The sequence below is a fragment of the Paroedura picta genome, chromosome 8, assembly GCF_049243985.1.
Source record: "Paroedura picta isolate Pp20150507F chromosome 8, Ppicta_v3.0, whole genome shotgun sequence".
NCBI lineage: Eukaryota > Metazoa > Chordata > Lepidosauria > Squamata > Gekkonidae > Paroedura > Paroedura picta.
In genome coordinates, this window is record NC_135376.1 from 6141594 (window position 1) to 6164926 (window position 23333).

The 23333-nt window shown below is 46.3% G+C and overlaps 1 protein-coding gene across 4 annotated transcripts in view; it reads left to right on the top strand.

The window, feature by feature from the left end:
- The window catches only part of VWA5B2 (von Willebrand factor A domain containing 5B2), a 62304-nt gene that overhangs the window by 34645 nt on the left and 4326 nt on the right, over positions 1 to 23333 (top strand). For 3 of the 4 annotated variants that reach the window (XM_077348210.1, XM_077348209.1, XM_077348211.1), the window contains 9 exons: positions 1677 to 1879; positions 3294 to 3408; positions 11407 to 11586; positions 13994 to 14192; positions 15797 to 16068; positions 17036 to 17261; positions 18370 to 18714; positions 20737 to 20874; positions 22634 to 22753. In XM_077348210.1, coding sequence (XP_077204325.1) covers positions 1677 to 1879; positions 3294 to 3408; positions 11407 to 11586; positions 13994 to 14192; positions 15797 to 16068; positions 17036 to 17261; positions 18370 to 18714; positions 20737 to 20874; positions 22634 to 22753 — 1798 coding nt within the window. The remainder of the gene's footprint in view (positions 1 to 1676; positions 1880 to 3293; positions 3409 to 11406; positions 11587 to 13993; positions 14193 to 15796; positions 16069 to 17035; positions 17262 to 18369; positions 18715 to 20736; positions 20875 to 22633; positions 22754 to 23333) is intronic. The other variant, XM_077348212.1, reaches the window with a different exon arrangement.

Sequence of the window (23333 nt, forward strand, 5' to 3'; positions counted from 1 at the left end):
CTACAGCCAACCTGGGTGGGACAGGTTATAACTGTAGGACCTCCTACTGCCTACTGAAAGTTCTAGCCGAAGGATGGCCTACTCCCATATGAACCTGTCCAACCACTGTGGTAACCTGCAGAAGTCCTGCTTCCGGCATCCCTATCTTCTGAATTCTGGAGGGCGGAAGCCAGCAGAGGACCTTCTCCATCATGACACCAAAGCTCTGGAGCTCTCCACAGGGAGATGTATCCGTCCCCTGGTGTTGCCTTCTTCCACCAGTCGTGATGTCTCCCTGTGATGTCTCGTCCCTCCCCAGTTTTTTCTCCTTCTCCCAAAAGACCTGACCTCAAATGCATCCAATGAAGCTGATGGGCAGTAGGTTCAGGGTGGGCAAAGGGAAATCCTACATCACCGAGAGAGTGATTAAAACATGGAATTCGCTGCCATAGGGTGTAGTGATGGTCACAGGAAGAAGCAGATTTAAAAGGGGATTAGATAGATTCATGGAGGAGAAATCTGTCAAGGGCCACAAGGTAACTGAGGGGAATCTCCACATTTAGAGGGATTAAGCCTCTGAATCCCAAAGCAGGAGGCAGCATCAGGGGGAAAACTCATCCTTTAGGCCTTGTGGTTGGCCCTCCAAAGGAATTTGAGACAGGATGCTGGACTAGAGGGACCCTCACTGGTCTGATCCGGCAGTGTTTGTTTTTATGTTTTGTACTTAAATTACACTCTGGTTTAAAATTGTGGCCTGGTTTTATTGGTTTTTTAATTGGTTGGCAGCTCTCTGAGAACAGAAAGTTGGAGTAAAAACGTTGTTAATGATAAAAATCGTGATAATATTAAGTGGAATTAGCTAGTTGAGTATTCACAGGTCAGTTGGGTGCAGCTGGGCTAGAATGTAAGTTTGGGGCAGGAAAATGTTACATCATCGGTTCTCAGGATCCAAATCGTGTGCCCGGACAAGCTGGATTCTGTAGCTTCTAAACTTTATGCAAATTAAGTACATTTGCATTGATCCACATTGGGATTGAGCCTGGGGACCTCTATAGAGAGCCAGTTTGGTGTAGTGGTTAGGAGTGAGGACTTCTAATCTGTTGAGCCGGGTTCGATTCTGCACTCCCCCACATGCAACCAGCTGGGTGACCTTGGGCTCCCCACGGCACTGATAAAGCTGTTCTGACCGGGCAGTGATATCAGGGCTCTCTCAGCCTCACCCACCCCACAGGGTGTCTGTTGTGGGGAGAGGAAAGGGAAGGCAACTGTAAGCCGCTTTGAGCCTCCTTCGGGTAAAGAAAAGTGGCATATAAGAACCAACTCTTCTTCTTCTTCTATATGCAAGCAAGAAGTATTGTTCCCTCCCAAATATGGGTGGGGGGGGCAACCTCCAAGTGTGGCCTAGGAAGCTCCGGAGTCAAGAGATCAGTTCCCTAGGAGAGAAAAGCTGCTTTGGTGGTTTGCCTATACAGCATTATACCCTGATGAGGTTATTTCTTAACCCTCGCCTCCCCGGGGTCCATTCTTAAATCTCCAGGAATTCTCCTGTCCAGAGTTGGCAACCCTATAAGGCACGGAAAGGTCAAGTTTTTCAGAATCCAGAGCCAGAAACCCCAGCAGCAAGAGAAATCTTTTATAGTGACAGACTGTTTTCCTGGCACTGCTCCTTGTAACCCATTAACTTCTCACGTCTTTAGGAGACCCTCCGCTTGGCCTGCGAACACATTCAGAAGCTACGGGCAGACATGGGGGGGACCAATTTCCTTGGTGCCCTCTCTTGGATTTTGGGGCAGCCTCTTCACCGCGGGTATCCACGCCAGCTCTTCGTCTTCACCGATGCCAGCGTGAGCAACACGGGCAAAGTCATCGAGCTGGTCAGGAGGCAAGCAAGCACCGTCAGGTATCAAAGATCCAGAGCCTGGGGACCAAGCCCTCTGAGGAAGGGCCAAGGGACTTGGGAGTGATCAGCCAGGAGGAGAGGAGGCTGAGAGGGGACAGGGTGGCTCTCTTGAAGGATCTGAAAGGTTGCCACTTAGAAGAGGGCAGGGAAAGGTTCCTGTTAGCAGCAGAGGAGAGGACCTGTAGTAATGACTTTAAACTGGGGGGGGGGGGGCGTTTCAGAGCAGTAGAGGAATCGGCTGCCTGGGGAGGTGGTAAGCTCCCCCTCATTGGCAGTCTTCAAGCAGTGGCCTCATAGATACATCTAATGGATGCTATAGGCTGATTCTGGGTTGAACAAGGGGTTGAACTAGATGACCTCAATGGTTCTATGATTCTAGAACAGCATGAACAGTTGACAGGGAATAGCAGAGGGCTTTTTTATGTTGAAGAGGTACAATTCTATCTTTCTGTGTAAGAGATCCTATTCATAGGCGTGTTGTTCTTAGTCTTTAAAAAAATAACTTTTATTAAAGATTTTAGAAAATAACGTAATAGATATTAGAGAGAAAGAAGAAAAAGAAAAGATACATTAAAAAGGAGAAGGAAGAGACTTCAGATTTTACCTGTGACGAATATAAATCAAATTGCTTAACTTAAGAGAAAGAGAGAAGGAAGAAAAATAAAAGATACATAAAGAAAAGCAACAAGAAAAGACTTCTGATTTTATCTATGACAAATATACATCCAAACAAATTTAGAGTCCAGTGGCACCTTTAAGACCAACAAAGTTTTATTCAAAATAAATTTGTTCTGCTGCTTCATTTGAAAATATACATCAAATCACTTATGAGTTACACTATGATTATTGAAAAAGGAATAAACCCCCTCTTTTTTCCATTAGCACACATTTTCCCCCTTAATTTTTAAAACCATACACCATCATTTCATTTTTGTTCCTATCATACATAAAGTCTAGACGAGGTTTCTAGTTAGCAACCGATACGGATATCTTCAAGCAAAGGTTGGAGACACACTTTCCTTGGATGCTTTAGGATGCTTTGGGCTGATCCTGCGTTGAGCAGGGGGTTGGACTAGATGGCCTGTATGGCCCCTTCCAACTCTATGATTCTATGATTCTTTTCTCTAATTAACTAAGTAAGTTTGGCCAATTCTGCCAGCTCCATCATTTTTATTAGCTGTGATCCATCTAGTGGTGTGCCCCCTAAGGCGGGATGACGGACGTCACATCCGTCAACATTTCAGTATGAGGGAGCGCGCCAGTAGATGTTCCACATCAATAAGATTCAAAACATGTCCACTCAGAGCGCTGCACAGTGTCTTGACTGTACAGTTCCCAACAGAACTTTGGAATAGAATGGAAGTCCACTCTGAAAGCCGTCTCAGATTGAAGCCACCGTATTCCTTTCCTACAGGTGCTTCACCTTCGGTCTGGGGACTGGTGCCTGCCGTAGGCTCCTACGGGGAATGGCTAAGGTGAGCAGAGGTCAAGCTGAATTCCTGAGCCCAGGTGAAAGGCTACAGCCTAAGGTATGTGCTGTTTTTGGTTGTCAATATTTCTGAGATGGTGAATAGCTGACATCTTGGCTACTCTAGTGCAGTCCATGTGGGTGTGAACCAATTGGTCAGTTTATCGCGAGATGTTTGATGCCTATGAAGGATCTAGATTAGCCATTGAAAGTTTCAGCCAATCGCAGACAGAGTGTTCCATCTACACCTTGTGGCTAAGAGCCACGGATAGTCCTCTAATCCAGATGTTTCTCCAGTCCCATCTTGAAGGTGTTGATGTTTATAGCCAGCACCACTTCTTGCAGCAGTGAATCCCATGCGTTAATTACTCTTTGGGTGAAGAAGGTGCGTCCTTTTATCTGTTCTAAACAAGGAACCATCACGGTGTAGTAGTTAAGAGGACTGTAATCTGGAGAACCAGATTTGATTTCCAACTCCTCCTCCACATGGAGCCTGTTGGGTGACCTTGGGCCTGTCACAGTTCTGTTAGAGCTCTCTCAACTCCACCTATCTCTTAAGGTGTGGGGCAGGGAAGAGCATGTGGTTGTAAACTGCTTTGAGACCCCAGGTAGAGAAAAGTGGGATATAAAACTCCCATCTTCTTTACCACTTCTGGAGCTATTCCTTTTGAGTGCCAATGTTTTGTTTGGGATGGATACAATTGTTCCTAATGGCTTTGAGGGACCATCAAGCTTTTCATACTTATGGTGTAAAGCTGGACTTGACCTTTGAGGAGTGGGTCATGGAATGTCAGAACTTCAACTGTTTGAGCAGGCAGCTGCCTGGATGTAGAACTGTATTTTATTAGAGCGAGGCTGGATGTCAGGAATATTATAGGAGCATTTGTTTAAGAGGAGCAAAGCTCCTAATTGTATTTGCCAAACCATCCTCCACATTAGTATTTAATTTGAGGAGCAGAGCCCACCACTACATCTTTATCTCATAATTACTCTGCCTATGCTCAGAGACATATTCTTGATTAATGTTAGAGATGAGCATGAACTAAACCACGAAGCAAAATTCATAATGAATTTTGCCCTTTTTGTGTTTTGCGAACCAAAGTTCATGACGGGTCTGCCATCTTGAACTTCCACAAGCATTTAAAACAGGCTGCTCCCTGCCACTCAGCTGTTTTTCAGGCTTTCTGCAAACCCCATTGAACCTCCTGGTTCAATTCGGTTTGTACTGCACTTTTTGGGTTTGTGCCCATTTCTGCCGAATGTGAGCCTTTGCACTGTAGAGAGCCAGTGCAGTCTAATGGTCAAAGCTTTGGTCTATGGTCTGGGAGACCCAGATTTCCATCTGCCCTGGAAACGTGTTTGGCAATCTTGTGCTCGCTACACCCTGTTGATCTAATCTACCTCTTAGGGTTGTTTACTTATTTATTTAAAACATTCATTAGCTGCCTTTCTACCTTACAAAACTCAAGACTGCTGCTGATATAAACAGGAGAAAAAACAGAAATGCATACAAAGTCACACATTTCTTGGGAAGATAAAATGTGGGAGGGGGGAATTATATACGCTGTGTTGAAGTCTCCACTGGGAAAGAAGTGGGGGACTTTATTAGGATGGAAAGGCAGCATATAAGTCTTTAAAATTATTTATTAAATTATTTATTATTGTTTTATTGCCCACCCTTGCAGCTCATGATGATTCACGACATAGTCCAGTACAGTAAACAGAGAATAATGCTCTCTAAAAATTAATCTCAATAAAATTGCCACCCCTGCAGTAGTTGATACATTTAAGACAGTGGCCCTACTTTAAAGAATAAAGAAGAAGAAGAAGAGTTGGTTTTTATATGCCGCTTTTCCCTACCCGAAGGAGGCTCAAAGCGGCTTACAGTCGCCTTCCCATTCCTTTGAGCCCCCACATGCTACCAGCTGGGTGACCTTGGGCTCGCCACGGCACTGATAAAACTGTTCTGACCGGGCAGCGATATCAGCGCTCTCTCAGCCTCACCCACCCCACAGGGTGTCTGTTGTGGGGAGAGGAAAGGGAAGGTGACTGTAAGCCGCTTTGAGCCTCCTTCGGGTAGGGAAAAGCGGCATATAAGAACCAACTCTTCTTCTTCTCTCCCCACAACAGATGCCCTGTGGGGTGGGTGAGGCTGAGAGAGCCCTGATATTCCTGCTCGATCAGAACAGTTTTATCAGTGCCGTGGCGAGCCCAAGGTCACCCAGCTGACTGCATGTGAGGGAGCGCAGAATCGAACCTGGCATGCCAGATTAGAAGTCCGCACTCCTAACCACTACACCAAACTGGCTCTCAACCAAACCTAATGTGTTGTTGTTGTTATGTGCGAAGTCGTGTCCGACCCATCGCGACCCCATGGACAATGATCCTCCAGGCCTTCCTGTCCTCTACCATTCCCCGGAGTCCATTTAAGTTTGCACCTACTGTTTCAGTGACTCCATCCATCCACCTCATTCTCTGTCGTCCCCTTTTTCTTTTGCCCTCGATCTCTCCCAGCATTAGGCTCTTCTCCAGGGAGTCCTTCCTTCTCATGAGGTGGCCAAAATATTTGAGTTTCATCTTCAGGATCTGGCCTTCTAAGGAGCAGGCAGGGCTGATCTCCTCTAGGACTGACCGGTTTGTTCGCCTTGCAGTCCAAGGGACTCGCAAGAGCCTTCTCCAGCACCACAGTTCAAAAGCCTCAATTCTTTGACGCTCGGCCTTCCTTATGGTCCAACTTTCGCAGCCATACATTGCAACTGGGAAGACCATAGCCTTGACTAAACGCACTTTTGTTGGCAGGGTGATGTCTCTGCTTTTTAGGATGCTGTCTAGATTTGCCATAGCTTTCCTCCCCAGGAGCAAGCGTCTTTTAATTTCTTTGCTGCAGTCCCCATCTGCAGTGATCTTGGAGCCCAGGAAAATAAAATCTGTCACTGTCTCCATTTCTTCCCCTTCTATTTGCCAGGAATTGAGAGGGCCTGATGCCATGATCTTTGTTTTCTTGATGTTGAGTTTCAAGCCAACTTTGGCACTCTCCTCCTTCACCCGCATCAACAAGCTCTTTAGTTCCTCTTCACTTTCTGCCATTAGAGTGGTATCATCTGCATATCTGAGGTTGTTGATATTTCTCCCTGCAATCTTGATCCCAATTTGTGACTCCTCTAATCCCGCATTTCTCATGATGTGCTCTGCATACAAGTTAAATAGGCAAGGCGACAGTATACAGCCTTGCCGAACTCCTTTCTCAATTTTGAACCAGTCAGTGATTCCATGTTCAGTTTTCACTGTTGCTTCTTGACCTGCATATAAATTTCTCAAGAGACAAATAAGATGCTCTGGTATTCCCAGCTCTTTAAGAACTTGCCACAATTTGTTGTGCTCCACACAATCAAAGGCTTTAGCATAGTCAATGAAGCAGAAGTAGACGTTCTTCTGGTACTCCCTAGCTTTCTCCATGATCCAGCGTATGTTGGCAATTTGATCTCTAGTTCCTCTGCCTCTTCTAAATCCTGCCTGTACTTCTGGAAGTTCTCGGTCCACATATTGCTGGAGCCTAGCTTGTAGGATTTTGAGCATAACTTTGCTAGCATGAGAAATTAGTGCGATGGTGCGGTAGTTTGAACATTCTTTGGCATTGCCCTTCTTTGGGATTGGAATGTAAACTGACCTTTTCCAATCCTGTGGCCATTGTTGAGTTTTCCAAATTTGCTGGCATATTGAGTGTAGCACTTTTACTGCATCGTCCTTTAAGATTTTGAATAGTTCAACTGGAATGCTGTCACTACCACTAGCTTTATTGTTGTTCAGACTTCCTAAGGCCCATTTGACTTCACATTCCAGGATGTCTGGCTCCAGGTCAGTAACTACCCCATTGTGGTCATCAGGGATGTTAAGCTCGCTCTTGTATAGTTCTTCTGTATAATTTTGCCACCTTTGTTTGATCTCTTCTGCTTCTGTGAGATCCCTACCATTTTGGTCCCTTATCATACCCATCTTTGCATGAAACGTTCTCTTCATATCTCCAATTTTCTTGAAAAGATCTCTGGTCCTCCCCATTCTATTGTTTTCTTCTATTTGTTTGCACTGTTCATTTAAGAAGGCATTCTTATCTCTTCTAGCTTTTCTCTGGAATTCTGCATTCAATTGGGTGTATCTTTCTCTTTCTCCCTTGCCTTTCACTTCCCTTCTCTCCTTAGCTACTTGTAAAGCTTCCTCAGACAGCCATTTTGATTTCTTGCATTTCTTTTTCTTTGGGATGGTTTTAGTTGCTACCTCTTGTACAATGTTGCGAACCTCCGTCCATAGTTCTTCAGGCACTCTGTCTATCAGATCTAATTCCTTAAATCTATTTGTCACCTCCACTGTGTATTCGTCAGGGATATGATTTAGTTCATACCTGAGTGGCCTAGTGCTTTTCCCTACTTTCTTCAATTTAAGCCTAAATTTTGCAACAAGAAGCTCATAATCTGAACCACAATCAGCTCCTGGTCTTGTTTTTATTGACTGGATAGAACTTTTCCATCTTTGGCTGCAGAGCACATAGTCAATCTGATTTCTGTGTTGACCGTCTGGTGATGTCCATGTGTAGAGTCGTCTCTTGGGTTGCTGGAAAAGAGTGTTTGCTATGACCATTGTATTCTCTTGACAAAATTCTACCAGCCTGTGCCCTGCTTCATTTTGTACTCCAAGGCCAAACTTGCCTGTTATCCCGGTTATCTTTTGGCTTCCTACTTTAGCATTCCAATCCCCCATGATGATAAGCACATCATTTTTGGGCGTTGCTTCTAGAAGGTGTTGTAGGGCTTCATAGAACTGATCAACTTCATCCTCTTCAGCAGCAGTGGTTGGGGCGTAGACCTGGATCACTGTGATGTTGAATGGTTTGCCTTGGATTCGAACTGAGATCATTCTGTCATTTTGGGGATTGTATCCCAAGACTGCTTTTCCTACTCTCTTATTGATTATGAATGCTACTCCATTTCTTCTGCGAGATTTTTGTCCACAGTAGTATACCTGATGGTCATCTGAATTAAATTCACCCATTCCTGTCCATTTTAGTTCACTGATTCCTAAAATGTCGATGTTCAGTCTTCTCATTTCTTGTTTAACCACGTCCAGCTTGCCTTGATTCATGGATCTGACGTTCCAGGTTCCTATGGAATAAAAATCTTTACAGCATCGGACTGTCTTTTCGCCACCAGTTACTTCCACAACTGAGCGTCCTTTCGGCTTTGGCCCAGCCGCTTCATTCATTCTGGCGCTACTCGTACTAGCCGTCTGCTCATCCCCAGTAGCATATTGGACACCTTCCGACCTGAGGGGCTCATCTTCCAGCGTCATATCGTTATGCCTATTGGAACTGTCCATAGAGTTTTCATGGCAAAGATACTGGAGTGGTTTGCCATTGCCTTCTCCAGTGGATCACCTTTTGTCAGAGCTCTCAGCTATGACCTGTCCGTCTTGGGTGGCCCTGCACGGCATAGCTCATAGCTTCACTGAACTACGCAAGCCCCCTTGCCACAACAAGGCAGCGATCCTTGAAGGGGGAAAACCTAATGTAGAAACAGTTTTACTTCATTCTCATTTTATTCTCTACGTTTTTTCTTTTCTTTTGAGAGGCTCTTCCTTGTTCTGCAGGTGTTTTGCTCACTCTACTGGTCAATTCAGTAACAACAGCTTTATTTCCAGTGTACTGCCCTGTCGTTTTAAACTTAACAGTGAGTAAATGGAGAATGCAGAAAATCCCAAAGTGTTTCTTACAGAATCGGGAAGGGGACTAGGCATGACATGAGCACACTGTGCTATTTTTATTTTGACTGCACTTGCATTTTAATCCATCTCTCCTTGTCCTTCCGGTGTTTTGCGAATTCCCTTGGTTGCATACACAAATATGAAGTTTGAAGATTGGGCCAGTTTTCCTTTTATCTCTGGACTTGTACAAACACTTCTATGGCTGCATTTCAAATACTGGCCATTTGATTCTGACAGTTTGATCTCAAGTCTGACCTCAGAGAATGCAGCATTCAAAAATTCTCTAGAAAAGCAGTGTTGCTTCTGGAGGGTAGCTCTGTCAGTCTGCAGTAGAAGAACTAGATTTGAGTCCAATCACATCTAAGAAACCAACAAGATTTCTTGGGGTATGAGCTTTCAAGTGTCAAAGCTCCCTTCATCAGATATAAGTAGGAATGGAATCCTGGAGTCCTTATATCCCATTCAGAAGGCAGGAGGGATGCTACAAAGAAGGGAGTCTGGATGCAAAGATACAGGGACTGGGATATAAGGACTCAGGGAGTTCCATTTATACCTATTTCTGATGAAGGAATCTCAAAACCTTATACCCCATAGAAGAGTAAGAAGAGTTGGCTTTTATATTGTGCTTTTCACGGCTCGAAGGTGTCTCAAAGCGGCTTAGAATCACCTTCCCTTCCTCTCCCCGCAACAGACACCCTGTGAGGGAGGTGAGGCGGAGAGAGCTCTGACAGGACCGCTCTGTGAAAACAGCCCTAAGAGAACTGTGATGAGCCCAAGGTCAGCCAGCTGCCTGCATGTGGAGGAGTAGGGAATCAAACCCGGCTCGCCAGATTAGAAGCTGCAAATCTTAACCACCACACTGGCCCTTGTTGGTCTCTCATTACTCTTTGAAAGTGTAATATTATTCAGTAAGTGTGCTCAAGGGCAGAGTCTGCACTTACTTTCTTTATTCCATTGTCAATCCTGTTGAATTCAGATCGCTTTGAACTCGATTCTTCCTCTCCCCCCCCCCCCCCATTGAAACAGGAAAGTCTTCTGCACGTGGTTAGGGAGGCTCAGAAGGTGTGGGGGGAGCCAAGCCTCTTTCTTTCTTTTCTTGAAGGGGGGGAGAGGAGCCAAGCAGGGAGCCTCTTTCTTTTCTTGGAGGGGAGGGGAAGAGGATGGAAAAAGGCAGAGGAGGGAGGAAAAATCCAGGACCGACAGAAGTTGAGAGAAATTAGGGGCTTCTCCTTTAAGGCAAGCATGACACATGACCAGGTGTAGCCTATCAGAGGTTCTCTACCACGGAGCTTGCTTTCCCAATCCGGAGCTTTCTTTCCCAAGCTGGATATTCAGGCTTAAAAGCAGTCTGAGTTATCGCACAATAAAAGTAGGGTCACTCCAGATCAATCCTTCTTGCTGCAGAAGGAAAATTTAAATCACCCAAAATCCAAACTGAAATCGAATTCTGTGTAGAGGGCAGGGACTGAATCGATCTGGGGTTGGAATAAAAGCTCCGTGCAGTTTACACCCTGGACTCAGTTCTAGCTCTCAACAACAATCCGTGATGAGAAATTAGATAATAAATAGCTATAAAAGGGAAACAAAAACCCAACCTGACAAGTTAGGAAACTAAAAGGTGAAGTAGCCAAGAAAAAGTGTTTTTGTTTAAAATACGAATCTTTATTTTGGTTGCGTGCAAATAATAAAAGTTAAAAGCACTGATAACATCTCAGTTATATATATTGGGAAAAACAATCAACAATAACACATGAAACATAAAATCAGAGTCCAGTAGCACCTTTATGACCAACCAAGATTTATTCAAGGCATGAGCTTTCGAGTGCTTGCACTCAAAAGCTCATGCCCTGAATAATTCTTTTTTGGTCTCAAAGGTGCTACTGGACTCTGATTTTATTGTGCTACTTCTGACCAACACGGCTACCCATTGGAATCTATCCACATGAAACATATGAGGAACAAAGACCAGACCTAAAGGTCTTCCTCAGTGGTCAAGTAAGTCAAAAGGCACTTATCCAGTAAAAAAATACAACATTAGGGCTTGCTAGGTGGTAAAACAAAATCCTGTAAGTGATGCTCCAACTAACATGTGTTTTCTATATATGAATAATATGGAGCCCACATTTTTGGAATAGTATTCCAAGACCCACCACTCTTATTGCTGTATTCTCACGTTTGAATCGGGAAAAAGCATTCTTCAGTCTGTGCGCTCCCGGTCTCAGAACGGTCTCAGAACCCCGTTCTCAATAACAGTACAGTGGTGAGAAACTAGATCCCAACAATAAAGACTCCCATTTCCTCCCCCCAGCTGATGAAGTCTTTGAAGAAAGCCATTGAGCCGGCTGTGAGTGACATCACAATCGACTGGTATGTGCCTGACACCATGGAAGCCCTGCTGTCGCCCAACGAGATTGCGGCCTTGTATCCTGGAGACCGGCTCATCAGCTACTGCACGCTCTACCATATTGCCAGCTTCCGGGACAAGAAGGCAATAACTGAGCATCCATTCAGGGGTGACCTTATTAAATGAGCCATCGGGCCGAAGTATTCTAGCCTAGACTTCTCTTGGACAGACTTGGTTTATTACGCGCAGGGAATAGTTTCTCACGAGGATGCCCTAATCCAGGGGTAGTCAACCTGTGGTCCTCCAGATGTGCATGGACTACAATTCCCATAAGCCCCTGCCAGAGTTTGCTGGCAGGGGCTCATGGGAATTGTAGTCCATGGACATCTGCAGGACCACAGGTTGTCTACCCATGCCCTAACCCATATGATTCCCTGCATGCAGTCCGGAGTGGTATAGTCCTGACACAGATGTACCACCCTCCTCGGTAGAGTCACCACCTGGCCAGACAAATAATGTCCTCCCCCTTTAATGGGTGGTGAAAAGTGGCAACAATTTGCAACTGATTTATGGTGACCCTTTAAGGTTTTCAAGGCAAGAGAAGCACAGGGGTGGTTTGCCATTGCCTGCCTCTGCGCAATGACCCTGCACTTCCTTGGCGGTTTCCCATCCAAATATTAAGCAGGGCAGACCCAGCTTAGCTTCTGAGATCTGACGCCAGTGGGCTAGTGTTGGCTATCCAGCAGGACAGGCTCCTTATAAACTACACATGTTGGTATAGTCTGCAGGCCGTACCCCTTAAAGCAGGGGTAGTCAACCTGTGGTCCTCCAGAGGTTCATAGACTACAATTCCCATGAGCCCCTGCCACATATAAAAGGATTTACTCCTTACTTGCTGCTACTTTCCCCATGCCATAACCCACATGGCCCAGAGTAGCCCACCCTTGTCAGATTCTGGAAGTTAAGTAGGGTCCTCCCTGGGTAGCTCTTGGATGGGAGATCACCAGGGAAGTTCAGAGTTGCTACACAGAGGTAGGCAATGGCAAGACACCTGAATAGCCTTGACTTTTGAAAACCTTTCTGTAGGGTGGTGCGATCATGTAGAATATGGTTGGGAAGCATAGCTGGGTCTACGCCCATCTGGGGCCCCTCCCCTTCCCATCCCCTCCAGGCCCATCATTAGCTATTTTGGGAGGTGGATCAACATGACCATATATGGTCATATCATCTGATAAATATTTAACAATTCTCTCTCTCTCTCTCTCTCTTTATATATATATATATATATATATATATATATACACACACAGAGAGAGAGAGAGAGAGAGAGAGAGAATTGTTAAATATTATTTATATATATATATATAGAGAGAGAGAATTGTTAAATATTATATATATATAAAGAGAGAGAGAGAGAGAGAGAGAGAGAGAGAGAGAGAATTGTTAAATATTATATATATATAAAGAGAGAGAGAGAGAGAGAGAGAGAGAGAGAGAATTGTTAAATATTATATATATATATATAGAGAGAGAGAGAGAGAGAGAGAGAGAATTGTTAAATATTATATATATATAAAGAGAGAGAGAGAGAGAGAGAGAGATGGGCGTAGACCCAGCTATGCTTCCCAACCATATATATATATATATATATATATATATATATATATATATATATATATATATATATATATATATATATATATATATATATATATATATATATATATATATATATATATATATATATATATATATATATATATATATATATATATATATATATATATATATATATATATATATATATATATATATATATATATATATATATATATATATATATATATATATATATATATATATATATATATATATATATATATATATATATATATATATATATATATATATATATATATATATATATATATAAAACTGGGTGGCTGGTTTTGGGAGTGGTGACGTATAACTCCAATTCATAAATAATGAATATATAAAATTAATTAACTCCCTCCCATTTTGGAAACCCTTCCAGGACTGTCAAGAAACCCCGGGGTTTCACAAAACCCTGGTTGCAAAAGCCTGCATTATGGGGTAGCTGTCCAGTTTAGAGTTGTGACTTTTATTTATTTATTTTATTTTTCAATAAATCAGCTGTGACTGTCTCTCCTGACCTTGACAGTCCAAGCTAGCTCTATCTTGTCTGATTTTGGAAGTTAAGCGGGTCCCCCTCGGGTAGACCTTGGATGGGAGACCCACCAAGGACGTCTGTGTGCAGAGGCAGGCAATGACCAACCACCTCTGAAAGTCTCCTGCCGTGAAAACCCTACGGGGTCACCATAAGTTGGCTGCAGTGTAAGTGGGACTTCCCCCACCCCGAGGCAGGTGAATACTGTGATGGAACTTCTGTGGCCATTTACAAGGAGCATCAGTTAGTTAGCAACGAGGTGAGGCAGGTACCCTAATGCTGCTTTTTTCCTCCTCTGTAGAACACTCACGTATGAGCACCTAATGCCAGCCATAAGATATTTTTGTCCTTTTTCTCTCCCAGGGCAGGGAGCAGCTCTGCCGGAGTCTGTCCAAGGGCTCTACAGGGTCAGTGTTCCAGTCCCAGGAGGAGGTCATAGGTCAAGAAGCGGCCCATTTGCAACCGCCTGGAGAGAGCCAAGACATTTATAAAGCCCTTCATGAAATCTCCCGAGAGATATCCTTGGAGTTCTCTGCTGGGGGCACAGAAGAGTCCACAAAGAGTAAGTGCACCCCTGATAAACTGTTCAGTTTAGAGCAGGATGTGACTGATTGGGGCTGGGGTTTCCAGGCTTTTTGGATTCTGAAACAGAAAGGTGGGTGCTACCCTGAAATGGCCACTATGGGGCAGAGCCAACCACACACACACAGAGATGGCCATCTTGGCCATCTAGGCCAACCCCCTGCTCAATGCAGGATCAGCCTAAAGCAGGGGTAGTCAACCTGTGGTCCTCCAGATGTTCATGGACTACAATTCCCATGAGCTCCTGCCAGCATTTGCTGGCAGGGGCTCATGGGAATTGTAGTCCATGAACATCTGGAGGACCACAGGTTGACTACCCCTGGCCCAAAGGATCCCTGATAAGTATCTGTCCAGCCACTATTAATCTGCACAACCAATCATATCTCCAGTGGCCAAACAGAAGTCCTGCTGGGTGGAAATCTCACCTGGCCATGCCCACTTTCTAAAAACACTGGGGTGGATGCCAGGAAAGGTATCAGTGAGTGCCGTGCCACCCTCGGGCACCCTGTTAGGAACCTCTGCTTTGGGGCTTGTTAGTGATAGACCAAGACTGTGCAAATGTTGCTTCTGATTCACTACCAAGAAACGATAAAAGTGAATTCCATGATGAGGAGTCTTAGCTAGTCCTTGGCGGGGTGGAGGCTAGGTAAACAGTGGAAGGGTTGTGGCAGGGGTGGGGGGCAGTGTCCCAGGAGAAAATTTAAAAAGCTAAATAGGTTCATGTCAGCTTCCTAGAAGTTCTGACCATAGAGTTCCTAGTGATTTCTAGAGCTACCTGGAAGTGACAAAGGTAGCTCTAGTAATCTCCAGAAACTCTATGGTAAGAGTGCCATAGAGTAGCGATCCCCAACCTGTGGGCCACGGACCACATGTGGTCCTTCGACTAATTGGAGGTGGGCCCCGAAGGACGCCTTCTCCCCCCCCCCCCGGACCTTTACTTCATCCCCCACAGCCCTTTACAACGCACTTCATTGTTGTGGCGTGTCTGTATCTTATTTTGAAGGGATGTTTAAACATTACCATAGCGACCAGAGAGCGTTAGGGCAGTGGTTGAGAGTAGAGGAGTAAACTAACCCCCCCCCACCGGGCCTTAGTAAAAGGCGTTGAGTGGTCCCCAGTGAGTGGTCCCCAGTGTTGAGTGGTCCCTGGTGATAAAAAGGTTGGGGACCACTGCCATAGAGTTTCTGGCAATTGCTAGAGCTACTCTTGTCACTTCTGGGTAGCTCTAGGAGTCATCCGACTCTCTTATGGTCAGAACTTCCATCAAGTAGTCAAGGGCTTATTTTTCATTTAAATATTTCACCCCAGGACACACTCCCCCCTTACACCCCACTTCCCACCCAGCAATCAGCTGAGCATCAGTGGGGCAAGGGCTGCAATTGCCTGGAGGTCTCCCACCAACAGTGAGTGAATGGAAACCCCACTGGAGGCCCTTGGTTCAGTCCCTGCCATTTGTGGTGAACATAGGGATGTGGGAAAGCTGTGTGGTATGCCGTAAATCCTGGAAGCTCCCTTTTCTTCTCTTGCCTTTCCTGTGGCCCAGACTTCTCCTTAACCGGGGGAGGGGGGGTGCTCTCATTTCAGGTGGAGACATCTGGAAGCGCATTTACCAGCCCTCCTACATCCAGGAACAGTATGTGCTCACCCACTGCTCCGTCAGCACTGACCGCAGCCAAGGCCTGCTCTCCCACAGCTCCACCAGCAGCGAGTCCACTGGCTCCAGAGACATACCCCCAGAGGGAGGCTCCCAGGCCCTTGAAGGCTGCTCTCAGCAAGGCCAGAAGAGTGTATCTCTCTGCAATTCTTCCACCAAGTCTGCTCCCATTCCACAGACTCAGCAAGGAGCTGGGACTAAGGTGAGGCGAATGGAAGCTGCCCTCTGTGATGGGGTGGGTTGCTGTTGCTGTCTGTCCTTCCCTTGCAGGAGGGGTTTTCCTAATGGGTAAGGTCCTGGACACTCCCTTGGGACCTCCACCTAATAAACAGCCTAGCTATAGCTCTTTGGGTTTTCATCCACTGCTACCTTCTCTCCAAGTTTTCCTTATATCCCCTCCCTCTGTTCTGACTCCACCCCTTGACAATTTCCTAAAAGCTTCCAGGGTCACTTCCCTTCATTCTCTGTGCATTCCCTCTAGTCCAGCATCCTGTCTCGCACAATGGCCAACTAGTTCCTCTGGAGGGTCAACAGCGTTAGAGGCACAGGATAGGAAGTTAATCCAGCTAAATGCAATGATCAATACTTAATACTGGTGTTCTTGGAGCGGTTTCCTCAAATGTAGCAAGTTCTATCTGCTCCTGGATATCGCGGGGGAAAGGTGGTGTCGCCGCAGATCAATCATAGACATTGCAAAGGGAAAATGTAAAGCGCTAAATATCAAAATGGAAATCGAATAACATGTAGATTACTTTCTTTAATTTGGGTTCACTGGGGATAAAAAGCCCAGTGCAGATTCACCCCAGCTGTCTCTAGATTGAGAGTGAGGGACAGAGTGTCTTTTGTGGGGAGAGGAAAGGGAAGGGGAATGTAAGCCGCTTTGAGACTCCTTCAAGTAGAGAAAAGCGGCATATAAGAACCAACTCTTCTTCGTTCTGGGGAGGCTGTTCCCTAGCCATGGGGCTACCACTAAAAAGGCCCTTCAGAAAAATACATTACAGAAGATAAGGTGGGGCACACCTGAGAGAGTACTTGCAGGCAGTTCCTAGGTGAATGAATACAATAGAACTAGCACTGCATTTTTGTAAAAGAAGGTCCTCTTATTGCATGCAATGGTCTTAGGAGTGGTTTCCAAGTATTTCCACAGCGTGGCCTGTGCTCTCCTGCAGGTATCAGTGGCCCTGAGTTCAGAAGAGTTGGTTCGAAGGAACAAAGTTCTGGCCCGAGCTGCCCTGTCTGGACGCAGCTTCTCATCCCCACATGGCGAACTGGATGCCCATCGGCTGCGCCGGGCCCTGGAGAAAGTCTCCCAGAAGCGGAACCGGTCCCTGGAAGGGAAACTAGATGAAATTGGGCCTGAACTGCAGAAGATGCGAAAGAGCATTGCTGATTCCAGTGAGTGATGGAGAAAGTAGAATGTTGGGGGTGCAGAAGAACATGAGAAAAACTGCACTGGAGCAGCCCAGGGGTCCCTCTAGTCCAGCATCCTGTCTCAGCCAGTGGCCAACCAGTTCCTCCGGAGGGCCAACAACAGGGCCAAGGCCTTCATAAGAACATCAGAATAGCCCTGCTGGGTCAGACCAAGGGTCCCTCTAGTCCAGTACCTCATCTCACTCAATGGCCAACCTGTTCCTCTGGAGGGCCATCAACAGGGCCAAGGCTTTCATAAGAACATCAGAAGAGCCCTGCTGGATCAGCCTAGTAGTCCCTCTAGTCCAGCATCTCATCTCAATGGCCAACCTGTTCCTCTGGAGGGCCAACAACAGGGCAGAGAGACCAAGCCCTTCATAAGAACATTAGAAAAGCTCTGTTGGATCAGCCCAGTAGTCCCTCTAGTCCAAAATCCCGTCTCACTCAGTGGCCAACCATTTCCTCTGGAGGGCCAACCACAGGGCAGAGAGTTTGAGGTCTTCCCCTGATATTGCATCCCGGCTCTGGGATGTAGAGGCGGACTGCCTCTGAATATGGAGGTTCCCCCTCAGTCACCATGGCTAATAGCCATTGATAGATGTCTCCTCCATGAAGGAGGAGCTTTCAGGAGTCGCTGCTCACTTCTTCAGATACCTGAAGATACCTGAAGAAGTGAGCAAGGACTGACGAAACAGAGAGAGAAGGGAAGTGCCCGGAAGGAAGGAACCCCTGAGAGATTCTGCGTAATTCAGATACAGCAGCAGGAGTGGACAAAGGAAAGGTCATAGAATCATAGAGTTGGAAGGGGCCATACAGGCCATAGAATCATAGAACCATAGAGTTGGAAAGGGCCATACAGGCCATCTAGTCCACCCCCCTGCTCAACGCAGGATCAGTCCTAGGCCTCCTAAAGCAGGTCCGTGTCTACCCCTATGCTAACTCTCTACCACCCTCTTCAAGACACCAAAGTCTGTGCAACGTTGATAGTCCCTTTCTTCCAGCACTTTCACATGCCAAGCATGTATGGCCCGCCAATGTCTTTATAATGTTCTCTGTCCTTTTCCCCACCTCCCCATGCCTTCCTGTCTCCTAGGTAACTTACTGTCCCCAGCTCACCTAGACTGGGACACTCTCTTGGAGCCTCCGTACTTTTTCAGCCCCTCACCCGGCGAGCAAGGGGGGAGTGAGGGAAGCGCTCCGCCATCCCTCCGGTGCCAGATTGTGATCCACGCGCTGAGCGCGGGGAAGCCCGTCTCCTGGGAGCTGACTGCCAGCTTGGACTCCCTGCTCCTTCCCCGAGAGACCCAGTCCAAAGAGGAGCCGTCCAAACAGTGCCAGCCAAGCAAGGCTTGGGACAAGCTGCTTCATCACTTGACGGCGAGCTCTGTCATCCGAGATAATGAGAATGTCGCCCAGAGAGAAGCGGAGCTAGAAAATGGTGAGTGTCATGGTTCAGAACCAGTGGAGCTTGGGGATTTCCAGGGCAAAGCATGCAAATAAACAAGACATTTTACTAAAAAATAATTTAGGTTTATTGTAGAAGTTTATAAAAAGGTCAAATGCGAATTTTATTCAATACAACACAGGACTCACGAGAAAAAGAGATGGCTCTTATACCAGGGATCCTGAGCAAATTCTGATCACTAGATCTAAGTACTCTGTCAGGTGCTATTCTCAGTGGAATCTGGAAGCCAGTTTGGTGTAGTGGTTAGGAGTGTGGACTTCTAATCTGGCACACCGGGTTTGAATCTGCACTCCCCCACATGCAGCCAGCTGGGTGATCTTGGGCTCCCCACAGCACTGATAAAGCTGTTTTGACCGAGCAAGAATATCAGGGCTCTCTCAGCCTCACCCACCTCACAGGGAGTCTGTTGTGGGGAGAGGAAAGGGAAGGCGACTGTAAGCCGCTTTGAGACTCCTTTGGGTAGAGAAAAGCAGCATATATGAACCAACTCTTCTTTTTCAACACAAACACACAGGGTTTTTTTCCATAACAAGGGAATAAAGATGGCCTTGGATGATAACGGGACTAGCCACAAACAGGCTCGAATGACAGATCTCTGCAGGCTGAAGGCACCCCCCACAGCATGCAATAACCTTTACAAAAATCTTTTGCCAGACAATCTGCCTTTCACCCTGGGGTCTGCGTGTAGCTCTGGTCAGTGGCTTGTTTCACGGGGTGGGGGCAAAGTCAGGAAGAGCTGGAGGGACCCTCCTACATGTCCTGCAAAGCTGACTGCAAACAGGTCATAGAGTCACAACCAACAAGGTCCTGTTTTGTCTTTCTAGCCTCTGGGTCGGCATTCTGGAGGGTCAACTGGTATTCCTCTAATGCAGGGGTAGTCAACCTGTGGTCCTCCAGATGTCCATGGACTACAATTCCCATGATCCCCTGCCAGCATTTGCTGGCAGGGGCTCATGGGAATTGTAGTCCATGAACATCTGGAGGGCCACAGGTTGACTACCCCTGCTCTAATGGCTGAATTGGGATCTAAGCCCTTCAGTTGCTGCACCCTAGTGCAGAGGTGGCCAAACTGTGGCTCTCCAGATGTCCATGGACTACAATTCCCAGGGACTTATGGGAATTGTAGTCCAGAACCAGAGTTTGGCCATCCTTGCAGTGTATATGCTGTACTGGGAGGGGGGGGGGATAGTCCAACTTGCATAACAAGAAAGGCCAACTTCTGCAAGCAAATCTAATTGGTACATATGGGTGTCTTTTTTTTAAATGTCATTTTAGTTTGGTTTCCCATAGGGAGAGGACAGAGCGGCTGTTCAGAGCGTTGAGTTCTCCACCTGACAACCCTTTTCTGTTCTGCTCAGAGATATTCAGGCATAGGTCTGAAGCCAGAGGAGCTAGACACCTGTTGTCATTTTTAAATGGAAAATCACAACCACAGAAGATGGTAGGCTATTGATGCTGGATTTGGGGCAACATACCTAGTTTTCCATGCCTCTGTGATGCAGTTATATAAAAAGGTCACAACTTTCATAGAATCCTAGAATCCTAGATTTGGAAGGGACCTCCTGGGTCATCTAGTCCAACCCCCTGCACTGTGCAGGACACTCACAACCCTTTCGCTCATCCACTGTCACCTGCCACCCCCTTGAACCTTCACAGAATCAGCCTATCTAGTATATTTAATACCCGCAATTTCAGATCGTTTACAAATTAAAAGCAGTGGTTCTAATACCAGTCCCCGCTGCCTTCCATAAGTCCTTTTATTCCTGCATTCTGCTTCCAGTTGTTCATCTACACTGGGACCTCTTTCCTTATGACTGTGAAGCTTACTCGGGTGTCTTTGAATGCTTCTTCAAGGAGGAGGAAAGAGTTTGGAGTTTGTTATTTCATTCTGGTTGATTTGGAAATGTTTCTAACAGTTCTGGAAAGCTGGTTTGAACCTTGAGGAGAGAGAGGGTATAAACGATTTAATATGTCCCCTTATTCTTTCTCTTCCAGGTTTCTCACGGAGATTCCGCCTTAAGGCTATTCAGTCCAGCAAGGCTTGTAACACAGCCTCTGTTTATACCTCCATGATGCCTGTGGATTCTTCCACTCAGGAAACCTTTCCCTCGGCCCTTGAGGTTCGCAGCATAGGTAAGGATCCTTGGAACATAACACCAGAATGGCCCTGCTGGATCAGACCAGGGGTCCCTCCAGTCCAGCCTCCTGTCTCAACCAGTTCATATGGACAACCAGCAACAGGGCAGAGAGGCTGATGCCTTCATAAGAACATCAGAAGAGCCCTGCTGGACTAGACCATGGGGTCCCTCTAGTACAGCATCCTGTCTCAATGGTCACCCAGTTCCTTTGGAGGGCCAACAACAGGGCATGTAGGCCAAGGCCATCACAAGGACATCAGAAGAGCCCTGCTGGATCAGAACAGTGGTCTATCTAGTCCAGCATCCTGTCTCACACAGGGGCCAGCCAGTTCCTCTGGAGGGCCAGCAACGGGGCAGAGAGGCTGAGGCCTTCCTAAGAACATCAGAAGAGCCCTGCTGGGTCAGACCAGGGGTCTTGCACAGGGGCCAGCCAGTTCCTCTGGAGAGGCAATAGCAGGGTGAGGACACCAGAAGAGCCCTGCTGAATCAGACCAGTGGTCCATCCAGTCCCACATCCTGTATCATACAGGGGCTATCCCACATTTTCATCACTCTCTGTGTAAAGCAGTCTTTCCTTTTGTCTGCCCTGAGCCTACTGTCCACCAGCTTCCTTGGATGCCCTTGGGTTCTAGTATTTGATTACAGGGAGAAGAAGTTCTCTTTGTCAGCTGTCTCCATCCCATTCATAATTTTATAAACCTCCAATATGCCCCCACCCCCCAGTTGTCTCTTTTCTAAACGGAGATAAAATAAACATGCACAATTTGACGTAGGGCAGAACTGGAATTCCTTGGCTTTGATTCCCCTTTGGCAGGAGCCTATCGGGAATCCTAGAAACTGTTTTCAGTGACGCCCACGATTTTGAGAGAGCAACAGATTGCAGTCACGACATTTTGTTTTTCCTCCCCAGAAATTCCCCAGAAATTCTGGAGCAGCATTTGCTGGGTTCATTTATCCCGGGAGAAGAGAATGCTAGATGCCTCACCTGTTCAAACAGTCACAGGCTAAAGAGGACTAGAAGCAGGCCACACAGTTTTCCAAATTGTTCCCAAATCAGATAAGTCCACAACAAAACTGGTTGTCTCTTCCAGTTTTTCTTCTCATAGCGTTTTCCAAATGAACAAAGACAAATCAAGATAGGTAGCCGTATTAGTCTGTATGTAGCAGTAAAGCAAGAGTCCAGTAGCAGCAGCAGTAGAAAAGAACAAGAGTCCTTAGAGACTAACAAGATTTGCGGTAGGGGAGGAACTTTTGTGAGTCACTGCTCACTCCTTCAGATCAAGCTAGTATGTGAGTCTGTCTGTCCTTCTGTCTTGGAAAGAAAAGTCATTTCAGATGCCAAATGACCATAGTAGGTAAATAACAATAACAGGCAAGATTGAATCAGGCGTGATCTGCAGAGGGGTCGTCGGCCTGGAGAAATCAGCATTGGTAATGAGACAGGAAACCTAGGTCACCATTCAGTCCAGGAGGCTGCATTGTCAGGAAATCATTCCACACTCCAAGACAGAAGGACTGATGGACTTACATTCTAGCTGTATTCAAAGTAGTGAGCAGCGACTTACAAATCCTCCTACCTTGCCACAGATCAGGTTAGTCCTGCTACTGGACTTTGACTCTTTTCTTCAGCTAAATGGCCAAATTTAATCTTCTCTAAAATGGACACCGCAACATTTAGTCTGGCCCTCATGTTACCCCCACTGTGATAAAGAATCAGATCTCTGACTGTTCTGATAAAATGTTCTTCTTCTTAGAGGGCTTGTACAGCCACCAGCAAACATCTCGGTCGGGCAGTCGGCGCCAGCGTAGCTACTCAGCCGGTCTGGGACGGAGGCAGGACTCAGAGGACCTGGACGATGCTCCTATTTCTACAGGTCCGTCTGCAGTCTTGCTTTACTTCTCTAAGGAGCTTTGCAGCACCCGCCATGCATGCAAAGGCATCACCAAGTCAAGGGCCTTTTGTTCCAACATACAGTTACACACAGCTGGGCGGTTAAAAGGTCCAGGGCAGGGGTAGTCAAACTGCGGCCCTCCAGATGTCCATGGACTACAATTCCCAGGAGCCCCCTGCCAGCATTTGCTGGCAGGGGGCTCCTGGGAATTGTAGTCCATGGACATCTGGAGGGCCGCAGTTTGACTACCCCTGCTCCAGGGCTTTGGATGAAAGAGTCCTCGGCACCTGCAAAAGCTTTGGCCTTATAAGTTTCTAAATAAGAAGAGCAGAGCTCCAGCTGAGCCCATGGGGAGAATTTTCCCCACAGAACGGGCTGCTTGGTGAGCTTTTCTGAGCAGTGCAGTATAAATTGTTGTGCAGTCCCACAGAATTCAATGAGAAGTACACAGTTCTACATCTGGATCACAAAAATGAGAAGCATGCATACTGAATGGGAGAGACACTTTGGAGTAGCAGTGTATGCGAATGAGATCTTGGGGTACTTTTGGTTTGTTGTTGTC